The sequence below is a fragment of the Microtus oregoni genome, unplaced genomic scaffold (genome assembly GCF_018167655.1).
Source record: "Microtus oregoni isolate MIOR12 unplaced genomic scaffold, Mior012 000000F_ref0000247, whole genome shotgun sequence".
NCBI classification, from domain to species: Eukaryota; Metazoa; Chordata; class Mammalia; order Rodentia; family Cricetidae; genus Microtus; species Microtus oregoni.
In genome coordinates this window covers 8,803,851-8,815,443 of record NW_024543059.1, presented here as the reverse complement: position 1 = coordinate 8,815,443, position 11,593 = coordinate 8,803,851, and the positions used below count along the sequence as shown (strand labels likewise).

The 11,593-nt window shown below is 43.7% G+C and overlaps 1 protein-coding gene across 2 annotated transcripts in view; it reads right to left on the bottom strand.

The window, feature by feature from the left end:
• Nucleotides 1-311: 311 nt before the first annotated feature.
• Rab30 (RAB30, member RAS oncogene family) overlaps nt 312-11,593 on the bottom strand; it is a 64,806-nt gene continuing 53,524 nt past the window's right edge. For both annotated transcript variants that reach the window (XM_041657182.1, XM_041657173.1), the window contains 4 exons: nt 11,189-11,289; nt 9,604-9,687; nt 3,816-3,999; nt 312-1,262 (listed from right to left, as the gene is read on the bottom strand). In XM_041657182.1, the coding sequence (XP_041513116.1) occupies nt 1,012-1,262; nt 3,816-3,999; nt 9,604-9,687; nt 11,189-11,281 (612 nt within the window). In that variant the 5' untranslated portion in view covers nt 11,282-11,289 and the 3' untranslated portion in view covers nt 312-1,011. The remainder of the gene's footprint in view (nt 1,263-3,815; nt 4,000-9,603; nt 9,688-11,188; nt 11,290-11,593) is intronic.

The window sequence follows — 11,593 nt, the reverse complement described above, 5'->3', positions numbered from 1 at the left end:
ACTGTGCTCTGTCTGGAAGCCTGCTCTGCAGTCAGTCCATATTCCACAGTATTTTGGTCATGTCTGCTCTGTTTTCTCATCTGCTCAGAATGTCTCATAACTCATCTTTTTTTTTATTACAATGTCATCATCCATTGTGTTTTTCCCCATTTTTTTTTTCAGACTCTGATTACCTTCAAGGGCAGGAAAGGTGTGACAGAATAGAACAAAGTTAAGAAATTCCCAGGAGAATACGGAAAAATAAAAAGAGAGTCTCATGTCCAAACCCATCCTAGCAAACATGGTAACGAGGCTTTGAGAAAGACTGCTGATTCATGGGTTTTCCCCGTTTTCTTTTTATTTGTAGGTAATACATTTAAGGGTATCAATATAGTAAAACGTTTGGTCTGTGAAATACCATAATGATTAGCACCAAAAGGAGTCATGGAGCTTGTATATGTTATTATAAACAATAATTTTTACTGTTGGTAATGAGATGAGTTTTCGTTTTTACATCCCAAAGGTTTTGAAAGTGCTTGTGGACCGAAGAAACAACACTTTTCAAAATCTCCATGGGGTTATCAGTAAGGACCACAGAGACAGTACTTGGCCTTTCCAGTTTTGGTTTACCCGGTAGACAAGAAAACCATGGGCACCAGATTACCACTGAAGTCTAAAGAACAGCCCCACATGTACCCGCTGACACACAGGAGGGATTCCCACAGTACGTGATCCCCTGCACTGTGTTCAGGAATGCATTTTTACTTGCTTTTTTAAAAATAAAAGCAACATGCTCTGCAGATCATGGAGCGCTTAGTGCAATTTTCTCTTTGCTCCAATGCCAGACTGCAAAAGGCTGGAACCGTTATGTGTTCTGCTGATGCTGGCCTGCAGTTGAGGCCCTTGGCCTGCATGCTTTGTAAGCTCTGGAGCCTACAGGAGTCAGAAGGTCCAAGAGCGGGAGCCACTGTCATTGCCAGACGGCCCACCAAGGCAACTACTGATTCCCTTTGATTCTCTTTGCCTCAGCCTTTAGTTGAAATTACAACAAGTCAAATAGCTGATGCTTTTGCCCTCTCCGGGTAAGGGTGAAGAAACATTGTTCACCAGTGTGTTCTGTCTTGCTTCACTGATGAGCCGGCATGCTAAGTCAAGGAAGAGTTTCTCCACGTTATCGGATTCCTTGGCTGAAGTCTCCAGGTAATACATGTCCTGAGCTTCTGAGAATTCCTCTGCCCTCTGCTGGGAGACCTCTCTCCTTTCAGCCAGGTCAATCTTGTTGCCTAGAACAATGGTAAATTAGAGAAAGAATCGTCACTGGACTGTGTAGGCGGAGAAGCATCAAGATTCAATTCCAGACCTGAAGTCAATGGGCAGATTACACAGATGGGCAGGCAAAGAAAAGCAAATGTATCCATGATCGCAGGAATGTTCATTCTAACATACCAGTGCCATTTGTAAAGACAAAGACTGGAAACAACCCACATTACTTGTATGAAGTACAATGCATGCACACAAGTATTCAACCCAGTAAAGAAAAGAAGCCAGGGGCTGGAGAGATGGCTCAGAGGTTAAGAGCATTGCCTGCTCTTCCAAAGGTCCTGAGTTCAATTCCCAGCAACCACATGGTGGCTCACAACCATCTGTAATGGGCTCTGGTGCCCTCTTCTGGCCTGCAGACATACAGACAGAATATTGTATACATAATAAATAAATAAATAAATATTTTTTTTTAAAAAAAGAAAAGAAGCCAAAGAGAAATATTCTATACAATGTCATGAATCAAGTATACCAGCAAAAAGGCAAAGCAGAGAAAAAGCATGATCAGCAACTGCCTAAATGGAAAATTTAAAAATTCCACTCTTTTCTTATCTTTTTTTAAATACTTATTTATTATGTATACAATATTCTGTCTGTGTGTATGTCTGCAGGCCAGAAGAGGGCACCAGACCTCATTACAGATGGTTGTGAGCCACCATGTGGTTGCCGGGAACTGAACTCAGGACTTATGGAAGGGTAGGCAATGCTCTTAACCACTGAGCCATCTCTCCAGCCCCCTCTTTTCTTATTTTTTTTAGAAAATAATAAACCAAGATTGTAATTTAAAAGACAAAGGCTACAGCCCGGGTGGTGGTGGCACATGTCTTTAATACCAGCACTCCGGAGATGAACAGGAGAGGAGCTCTGTGAGTTCAAGACCAGCCTGGTCTACAAAGCGAGCTCCGAAACAGCCAGAGCTGTTACACAGAGAAACTCTGTCTTAAAAAAACAAAACAAAAAAGACAATGGTTGCCCAGAAAGACAAAAGGTAAAGAGCACAGGGGCAGAAACCAGACCTCTCATATTCTGCCTTGCAGATTTGACTTTAGAAGCTTACATTTTACATAATTAAACATTACAATTATGTAATTAGCACAAAATTAAAATGTAAAATCAATTTGTAAGTATTAAACATATTTGTCATATAGAGAGGCATGGGTATAGACAATTATTTCAAGTAAATTGAAAACATGACTTAACCCTGCGTCCTTAGGTGTTTAAGGACAAAAAGGATTTGAAGAACAAAGTCTTGGGTTCATTCAGTAATCATCTTGTAAAGGCAGAGCTGGTATTGAGATGAGGAGGCTGTTGTGTATGTATTACGGGATAAAACAAGTCATTAATTATGCTGACGTCACGTGGCACTGGTATTTTTGACAAGAGAAAGATGAAATAAGGGTATGAGATTAATGATGCTAAGTAAAAAATTTGCAGTTTTAAATTATAGATCTAAGTAGCTGTATGAATAATTCATGGTATATTTTATATTTTATCTTTTAAAAGTTTCCTACACCGTTTTCTAGGCAGGCTGACAAGAGTCAACTACGCTACCTGGTAACACTGCCTAAAAGAGCCAATTGATAAGTTCCTCTGTGCATGGATTAAAAGCACCAGTAGAATGCCATAACATTGGAGGTTCCTAACTGTTGATTCCCCATTGGAAAAAAACTCCCATAAGTTATGTTCTTGGAGCTGCTCCTATGGGACACAGAGGCCAGTGCATCTCTTGTACCTGTGACAGATGGACTTTGTCTCCTCATTCCTGGGTTGTCCAGGCCTGCCAAGAGGACTGTGACACCTAATGCCAACCTGCCACTGGGTCAGATGAGCTGTCCTGAATCTCCCTAAGTGAACATGATTTCATAAGTGGTTTAAGATTGTCCTGTGAATCAGAACACAACTTGCTGAACCTAATAAGACAACACAATTCACCATATTCATGCATACATGTCGCTTCCAATGCCAAGAAGTTTAGAAATAGTGACCTACAAGTAAGGAGAACCCAACTGTGAGGCTGGGGTTTCTAATTATAAACTCTCCATTAGACAGACATACCACCTCTTAAAGACACGGTCACTTCTAGGTCTGGGGCATGAAATGATATGCCTGAGAATTTGCCTTATGTCACATCAGAGAGCAGGGAAATTATCTCAGACTCCTGGAGTTACGTCAAAAGGATTTGGGAGCTTATTTGAAGATGCCTCCCATGTCAATGAGGGAACAATGGGGAGCTGGGTGGTAATTTTTTACTTTTACACCAGCAGTATCCACCATCTGGTAACACTTTCACCTACACTGATAGGAAAATCAGCAATATTTTTGTTTATTTTTCTAAATTATCACCATGTGATAGAACTTACTTCATGTCCTCCTCAGTTGTACAACTGAATGATGATTATATAACTCAGGTAACCATATAGCATGTTCTTGGAAGGTACCAGCACATCAAGCGTTACATGAGCATACATTGTATGATGCACTCCAATCAATCCCCTTCCTGATTAGCCTTTACTTACCCACTAGCACAGTGATGACCTTATTGCTAGCATACTGTTCTATCTCTCGCAACCACTCAGGAAGGCAACGGAAGGATTCCTCACAGGTGATGTCATAGGTAAGGATCAAGGCATTGGCGCTTCGGTAATAACTTTGGGTAATTGAACGAAATCTCTCTTGACCTGCAGTGTCCCAGATCTGTAACTGTAGAGGCATAAGACAGGGATCAGCTTGGCAGAGCAGAAAACAAAAGAGCTTTAAAATTGCGTTGCTATAGCTCAGAAATGGGAATATCGCCCAAACAATTTCATCCTTGTGTTCTGCCCTGAAAACATTTATTCTTTTTGCAGTGAAGTGTTTCTGGTCCAGGGAAGGGGCATATTCTCTTTCCTATTTTTGCTTGTTTGTTTAATTTAATGTTGACAGAGGTTTCTGTCCCTCTCAATATTGCAGTTGTTCAGTCCCAAATAAACACACAGAGGTCTACATTAATTATAAAATGATTGGCGTATTAGCTCAGGCTTTCTTATTAACTAATTCTTACATCTTACAGTAACCCATAATTCTTGTCTGTGTTAGCCACGTAACTTGGTACGTTTTAGCAGTGAGGCATTCTCATCTTGCTTCCTCTATGTTGGGGTGACAACAGCAGATTAAGCCTTTCCTCTTCCTAGAATTCTCCTATTCTGGTGGCCCCACCTCTACTTCCTGCCTGGCTACTGGCCAATCAGCATTTTATGAAACCAGTACAACTGATAAACCTTTACAGGGTACATGACCATTGTCCCACAGCACACTTGTGTTATAATAGGGCATGATAAGTCATCTACTATTTCTAAACATAGCAAACTGGTGGTTAATAAGAAAGGAAAACATTTCCCAAATCTTTTCCCTCAACCTCCCCGCACAGATCACACAACAAATGAGACCTGTTCTCCAGACACAACCCTAGATATAGAGCAGAGTGTTTAGGGAGACAAAATATCACCATCAGCTTCCCTCCTAACTATAAATCCCATGGGTCACAGGTAAATTAACCTCTTTACTATTTCCTCAGGTAAGGCCTTCTAGAACCTTCTGCCATCATCATGTCCCTTGCAATACTTCATATCATTTTTTTTTTCATAGCAACTGACATATCTTCAACAAGTATTTGAAATAGTTTGTCTAATGCCTCTCTGGCCTACTTGATTTACAGCTTCATAATAGGAGGAGGCAGGACCTTTACTCATACAGTATGCCTGAGACAGAAGACAGATGCTGACGTTCTGAACTGATGATCTCGGGTGTTCCTGATCCCTTCTCAGTGAGGTAGGCAGGCTTAATGAAAATTGTTTCTTCCACCCAGGTACTCACAAAGCTGGGACTCAAACTCCAGGTCTTCTATTCCCAGTTGAAAACTCAGCTGAGCATACCCTGTTGCTTTTGTCATTGCACGCTCATTTAAATGTACATCCGCAACCAGCAGTCCCTTGGTGTCACGCTGGCCCCATAGCAGTTTGGCTGAAGACACTGAGTAGTGACCGATAGCTCCTACCGCAAGCGAGGGCACACATTATTCTTTGATTGGAAGCTGCGGCAGCTCTTTGATGATATAAACCAAGTCTGTGTGTGCTAAATGCAAACGTACACATGACTGTTTGCACTGGAACAAAAGCTAATTCTGTTCTCTGCCTCAGAGTAGAGTCATGGTCTTCTTTTACCAAGATGTGCCTTAGCATAGCAGACTATTGTTTTAAAGCCTGATTCAGCCTCTAAAACACTTTTGACCAGATTTAGATACTGTCGATCATGAGAAAACACTGTGTTCATGATAGGAACATCTTGGGAACTGCTTTAAGCATCAAAATATTTACCAAAATAGAGATTACATGGCCTTGCCAAGATACATGCCACCTTCTCATAGAAGACTGCCTGCGCCTCGCCTGACAGCTGACGATTAAGGATGTTTATCTTCCATCGTCTATCGCTCAAATTAGTTTCATCACATTTCCCTATAATCCATCGTCTCCCTTCATCCTTTGCAGAGCACTAGATATAGCATGACTAAAACACAATCCCTGATCTAAGAGAAATCACGGTCCACAAAGAACCCAAATCCACCTAGGATTAGCAGCATCCTCTCAAAGAAGAACCAGAGTGTCTCCAAATGTCGGTCTACCATCTGTCAGTGTGTCACCCACACGGCACTCACGGGCTTCCTCACCACACTCACCTACACAGCACAGGGCTACGACACTGTTCACCTGTCCTCCCACTGTACTGCTACTGCCTGCCCATGACAGCAGCGTCCTGTCATGGGGTTGCTAGGCTGTCCTTTTAAGTAGATTATGTTCTTGGAGGATCAACGTTATCTCTTTGCCTTCACATCTTAGTTTTCTTCCTAACGTAGTACATGGTGGGCACAGTCGAATGATGGTTAACGAGATGAACACAGGATTGCAGAACCACAAAGGAGGAATTGCTTGGCTATTCTTAGACGATTAGTGGGGTTTGAAAGAGCTGAGACAAAATGTTATTGGAGCTAGATACCAGTAAGTCCCAAGAGTCAGTGATGCTTCTCCTACCAGGCTGCTCCGCACAATGCATCTACTATAACACGAGATGGGCAGACAGATCACCAAAAGAATGAACATTTATACCTAAGTTCATGAATCTCCTATCTGTGTAACCTAGGTGTGGTTCAAGATAAAACAACCTCTTAGGTGGCTGTGGTGCAGTGCAGGCCTTTAGTACCTGCACTCCAGAGGCAGAGGCAGACAGATCTCTGTGAGTTCAAGGACAGCCTGTCCTATAGAGCTAGCCAGAGCTACACAAAGAATTCCTATGTTGGGGGGTTGGGGGAGGCTGACCTCTTCTAATCAGTCTTAGGTTAAATACATTTTTATTTATTACTCATTAGCTTGTGATAGGCTGAAAAATCAAAGCATAAGATTGAATAGCATCATTCTACAGCTTTTTCCTTCTCCACAGTTTTGTTATGTTTATATCTTATTTTACGTGTTGGATTACAAATAAATCACAGGCAGCTTGAACTGGATCGGCCAGCTCCCTTTTCCTATGAAATGCTAGAAGTCTTAAGAGGTCTTAATGGCAACAACTGAGCTGTGAATATAAAGATGAGTAAGTTGAAAACCCCTGCTCTTGGGGAATCTGTGGTCTTGTGGTGGAATCCAATGCCAAAAAAAATAAATAAATAAATATATGGAACTTTAGCCATGTAATAAGCACTGAAAAATACGGTCAGGGCTACCAAAATGGCTCAGTGGGGAAGGGCCAAGTTTGATGCCCACACTCCACACGGTAGAAAGAGAGAACTCTTATGAGGTGTTCTTTGGCCTTCACAAGTAAGCTGTGCTCATGTGCACACACATATACACACAGAGAAACAAAAATAAATATTTAAATTATTGTTTCCAAAAACAGAACAAATGGAATGCCAAAGTATGGAACGCATGGATGGAAAAAGAGCCTGTTCTGTAACCACGGGACCATCCCTTTCTTTCTCCTTGCTCTTAGCCCAAGCCTGGTACATGGTAGGCACTAATATTTCAGGTTAAAAAAAAAAGACTTCACAAGTACATATGCAAGTGGGAACTCCTATGTAGGAGGGAAACACATGCAAAGGTGGCCATCCTTTCCTGACTCCTCAGGCTGGCAACTACCTCCTCTAGAATAAAAGAAAACTATGCCAGTGTCTCTTCAGCCTGCTCCTGTCTCCTTTCAGTCCCCACACCTTTCTCCTCCTCTTCATTTTAAATACTTTCTCTGGCCTTCTGGTTGACATGAATGTAGATTTTTTTACAACCAGTGTCCCAGATTTCTGATCCCCAATATACTTGATATAGCTGTCTCTATGGTAAGGAACCATTGTAAAGAGTCAAGACATAAGGAGATAAAGGTTCCTGTCTCTCATCAGGAGCCTCATCTCAGCCCTTACTTGCGATGGTATTCATGACCTGATGGAAGAATGACAGGGAGCTTCTCTGATCCTTCCCAAGGCACTCATAGGATGTGAAGTAACGATCGACTGGGAGAAGGGTGCAAATAACACAAACCAAATGTGGGATGCTTAGGCCGAGACTTAGGTACCAACTCTAGGACCACTGCCCATCATGCTGCAGATGACGGGGATCATCCCACGGGATCTGACTCTGAAGACCTGACCAAGAAGTTTCAACAACTGAATGGCAGTATTAAACATCAGCAAACTTACCTCCTTTCGTGTGTGTGTGTGTGTGTGTGTGTGTGTGTGTGTAGGCACATGTGCAGGTGAGTATAGGTGCCTGTAAGTGTAAGCTAGAAGAAAGTATCAGACAGTCATGAGCAGCCCTACATGCTGGAGACCAAACTCAGGTCACATACGAAAGCAGTATGCACTCAACCTCTAAGCCTTCTCTGGGACCTTCACTCCATCTTTCTTCCATCACCTCCTTCTCTTGCTGCAAGGTGATGAGCCTACTGCGCCTCCATTCCTCTCTTAGCTCTCAGGAGACCCCATGGAACTAGAAGGGTGCTAGCATGCGAGGCTTAGAGCCTGCTTGTCTCCCATCCAGGCTACAGCCATGATTAAGTAAATTAATTAAGTAACTGGTTCACCCGCTGAGACAGTGTGCCTGAGCTAATGGGAGCTCACCAACTCCAGCTGGACTAGGACTGAATGAGCATGGGATCAAACTGGTAACCCTCTGAATGTGGCTGACAATTGGGGCAGACTGAGGAGCCAATGATAATGGCACTGGGATTTGTCTCTACTGCATGTGCTGGCTTTGGGGATCCTATTCTCTTTGGATGCGTACCTTCCTAAGCCTGGAGAGAGCGGGGAGGGCCTTGGACTTCCCCACAGGGCAGGGTACCCAGCCCTCTCTTAGGACTGGAGGGGTGGGGGAAGAGTGTGTGGGGGAGCAGGAGGGAAATGGGAGGAGGGGAGGAAGTGGAAATTTTGATTGGCATTATTTATAAAGTAATTTTAAAAAAAGAAAAAAGTAACCTCTGAAGCTTGTGTACTAAAGACAACATCATCCACTTCCCAGAGATCATACTAAGAACTAAAGTGACAATGGCAACATATGTAAAGGCATCTATCAGAGACACTCACTCAGGATACATACTCAAAGCACATATTGCCTCCTGTTTCTGGACAGACTATAGTTCTTCTAAGTACCAAGCCACCTAGAAGCCACCAAGTGGAAGACAGAGTAGAGGTCAAAGGTCCTCTCTTGGACCTCTAGAGACTGAAAGTAAAGACAGAGTGGGAGGAAGGATGACTTTCATAAGCAAGTCACGTGACTGAATCACCTACACTGCCTACAAGGAAACGAGGGCATCAGGAGGCAAACAGAAGAGAACAATATTGATCCAGCTTTGAAATCCAAAAAGAAATTCCTACTCTGTCTTCGCAGCACTTCTGACACGACAGGAAACCGTGCTTTCCCCACTGTCTTCGTCAGGATAAAGGTGTCCTCCCTAAACTTCTTCAGGGTATTTTCTTTCTTTTCTTTTGAGGTTGGTCCTCAGTAACCTAGGCTGGCCCCCAACTTGCTATTGTTAAGGATGACCTTGAATTTGCAATCGCCACTCCTAGGTGGGCTGACAGGTCTGCCCTACCACCCATGGTGCTGGTGGTTGGCTCCAAGGCCTCCTGCTTGCTAGGGAAGTACTCTTGCCAGCTGAGCTCCACCCCAGTGGATCCATTGCAACGTAGGGTTGAATGAAGCGGTTTAATAAATGTCATGAAAACTGCCTGTGCTTCCTCCCCTAAACTCTTAGAGAACACATCAAAGGTTTATTAGAAATTTAGCTTCTTACCTTTACTTTTTCACCATTAATCTCCACTGTTTTAATCATAAAATCGACTCCAATTGTGGCTCCTTGACCTGGGGGGAAAAGACCCTAAGGAAGAAACAACGGCAGTGAAATTTAAGCACAGCTTCCAACTCAGTGGACTCTCCTCACCGCCCACCCCGTCCTCCGACTGAGGTAACTGATATTAGAGTACTCTGTTTGGTGTCCTGTTTGGAGGGCAAGGGAGGAGGGGACAGGAGAATAGCAGGAGTAACGCTGGCAGGAGCAAACACAGGCTTTGCCAGCTATATGTCTCAAGATCATAAGCACGTCACTGGGTCCCTCTGGATTTGCAGGAGAGGACTGAACTGTATAATTTCTAAGGGACCTTTCAGGAAAACGACACCGTCAAGCAAACTCTAAAAAAAAAGCCCTAAGAAACAAACCTTTCTCTGTGGAAAATCTGTGGGCGTGTCCTCCTTACAGAAGCAAGAAAGACTGCTAAAGTTAGGTGGATGTAAAACCAGCTGGAGTTTCCAGTGTTTCTGCGTGACAGCTGTCTGAACTCCAGATGCTGCTTGGCTTTTGACTTTTGATTTCATCAGACCGAGACTTAATGAACACATGGGCTCCTGTCTGAGGTCATTCAGCACGGGAAAAACCTTGACATTTCCAGCAACTGTGAGCCCTGAAGCTGTCTGGGTTGCCCAATCTGTCACTCCAGTTTTCCACAGACAGACAGACAGACAGCAGTGAAGAGGGGCTGGGAGCTCACCAGCCGGTCACATGCAATGGGAAGGTCTGGTTAGTGAAGGTGGAGCGGGGATCAAGACTAGCACCTGGCCACCGCTCTTCCTATGAGGTCACCTTTTAGAAGAGCTCATCTCAATGTTCCCAAGGCGCCTGTCACAAAATCATGTCATATACATGATGATCCAGAAAGGGGCATCCTTTGGATTTTTCAGTGGTGAAGAAAATCAACTTCAGAATGATTTTTTTTTTAATTTTACTAATTTCTATATAAAAACAAACTTGTAAACCTTGACCAGTGATTCTCAAGAGGCCAACCCTGGGGGAATGCACTTGGGTTCTACGGGAGAGAATCAAATCAGAAAGCATAGTCAGTTACGTTCAGGTTCGTCTCTGCCCTCAGCTCATCCCTACTTAAGAGACTTACTTAGACAAGCAGGTCATTTGGTTATAAACCCAAAGGGTTCACTGTGTTGTCTGGATGAGAATGGGCACAAGCAGGAAAGTTGAGGTTTAATCGGTATTGGATTCGGTTTAATGCCCAGATTAATTTGTTTCCACCTTTAGGTGATTATCAACTACAGATCTATTTTTTCAAACCCAGTCTATTTTTGATACTGCACACTGAAAACAAAACCACCTGTCCCTTTCGTATGAGGAAGCAAGATGAGGTGAGGGAGAAGCCCTCGGCACCATGCTCCCTCGGCCGATTTAGAAAACCTTTAGCTACAAACTTTCAAAGGGTGCCGTGAGAGCCTGCAGCCCAGAGGTCAGCACTGGGCCCAGTCACCCATCCAGAGATGCTCACTGGGAGACAGGTGAGACCAACAACCCAACCCTGGATTCCAGACTCCCTTACCTGAGTGAATCGTCGGACTAGGCACGTCTTCCCCACTCCAGCGTTGCCAATTAAAACAATCTTGAAGAGGAAATCATAATCTTCCATACTCATTTACACGGCTGCAAGCAAACACAGGAAACAGTGAGCAGGGCCCAGCAGATGTCCCCGGGAACTCAGGCTACACCAGCCCTTGCTCCGCAGAAGCAAGCGCTCTGACTCATGTGAAGAGCAGCTGAAGGCTCCCCTCTGGTGACGCTGCCAGCGAAAGAGGAACATAGGTGTTTGGTCCCAGGCGGACTTCATTCTCCCGAGGTACCTCCAGCTGCAAGAGGCAGATGACACACATCGCCCTTTCACCTGGTAACCTTTAACCCTCCAAGCTGTTGGGTTATAGGTCTTCAAGCGATAAACTGTGTGTTTTCT